At 36.8% G+C, this 889-nt stretch overlaps 1 protein-coding gene across 1 annotated transcript; it reads right to left on the reverse strand.

The window, feature by feature from the left end:
- Positions 1-17: 17 nt before the first annotated feature.
- On the reverse strand, positions 18-826 carry LOC110097375 (protein FLX-like 1; the record flags this gene model as incomplete). The annotated part of the gene is made up of 2 exons (XM_020823723.2): positions 18-347; positions 601-826. Coding segments are annotated over 2 exons (483 nt in total), but the record flags the coding sequence as incomplete, so codon positions are not given.
- Between the last annotated feature and the right edge of the window lie 63 nt (positions 827-889).

Raw genomic sequence — 889 nt, forward strand, 5'->3', positions numbered from 1 at the left:
GGAAATTAATTAGTTTTCTCCTATTAAAATTATCAAAATTTCAATATCATTTCATTATTAATTGGACGTGATGATTGTTATTGTCTATTTTCACAAAACCAAGTTTTTTGAGCAACTTTGATCTGTTAATTGCAGGAAAAAAGTGACGCATGTACCTTGATTTCCAGCAGCTTCTCCCTCTCCAGCCCTCTTCACAGCATTAGCCACCTCTAGGCGTAGCTTTTCTACCTTGCGAGCCATCAATATTAGATTTTTTTCTAGTAACTGACCTTGTTCATAATTATCAACATATTCCTTCTTTTCGTACTCTATAGCATCCTTGTAAATCAACGCATTCCCAAGCTTATCTCCATTTTAAATATCAAATAAAGTAAGCCGATTTCCCATGTCATCCTTGTGCTGAAAAAAGAATAAAGCAAAGGACTTTTTACCCTTATGAGGCATCTAATCATTCTATAAAACCTCAATGAATCAACAATTTCTCAGTCGAACCCAATTAGAAAGAATAAATTTTCCAAGAGGACTATACTAATACAAATGTCGTTTTTATTTGCCTAAAGGATTGAGAAAGGCAAAGGGCACCAAAAATATACCTAGTACGCTGCACTTCCTGCTTCATGGCTTCAATTTCAGCTTTAATTGCCAAAGCCCACTGCAATTCGGCTGAGGCCCTCTCCATAACTTGGGTAAGCATCTGAACTTTTGCTATAAGATTCTTCCGTTCTGCATTCAGCTTTTCTATTTCACCCTGAACCTGCATGAGCTCAGCCCTCATCGCATCAGCAGCACTAAGTTCAGCATTCATCTTCATGGAATTGTCATAAACCTGTTAATTCCATAAGGAGGATCACCGTGTGTTACAAGAATATGCTTAAATTGCACTTCTATA

Source organism: Dendrobium catenatum, unplaced genomic scaffold (genome assembly GCF_001605985.2).
Source record: "Dendrobium catenatum unplaced genomic scaffold, ASM160598v2 original_scaffold_9897, whole genome shotgun sequence".
Lineage (NCBI taxonomy): Eukaryota > Viridiplantae > Streptophyta > Magnoliopsida > Asparagales > Orchidaceae > Dendrobium > Dendrobium catenatum.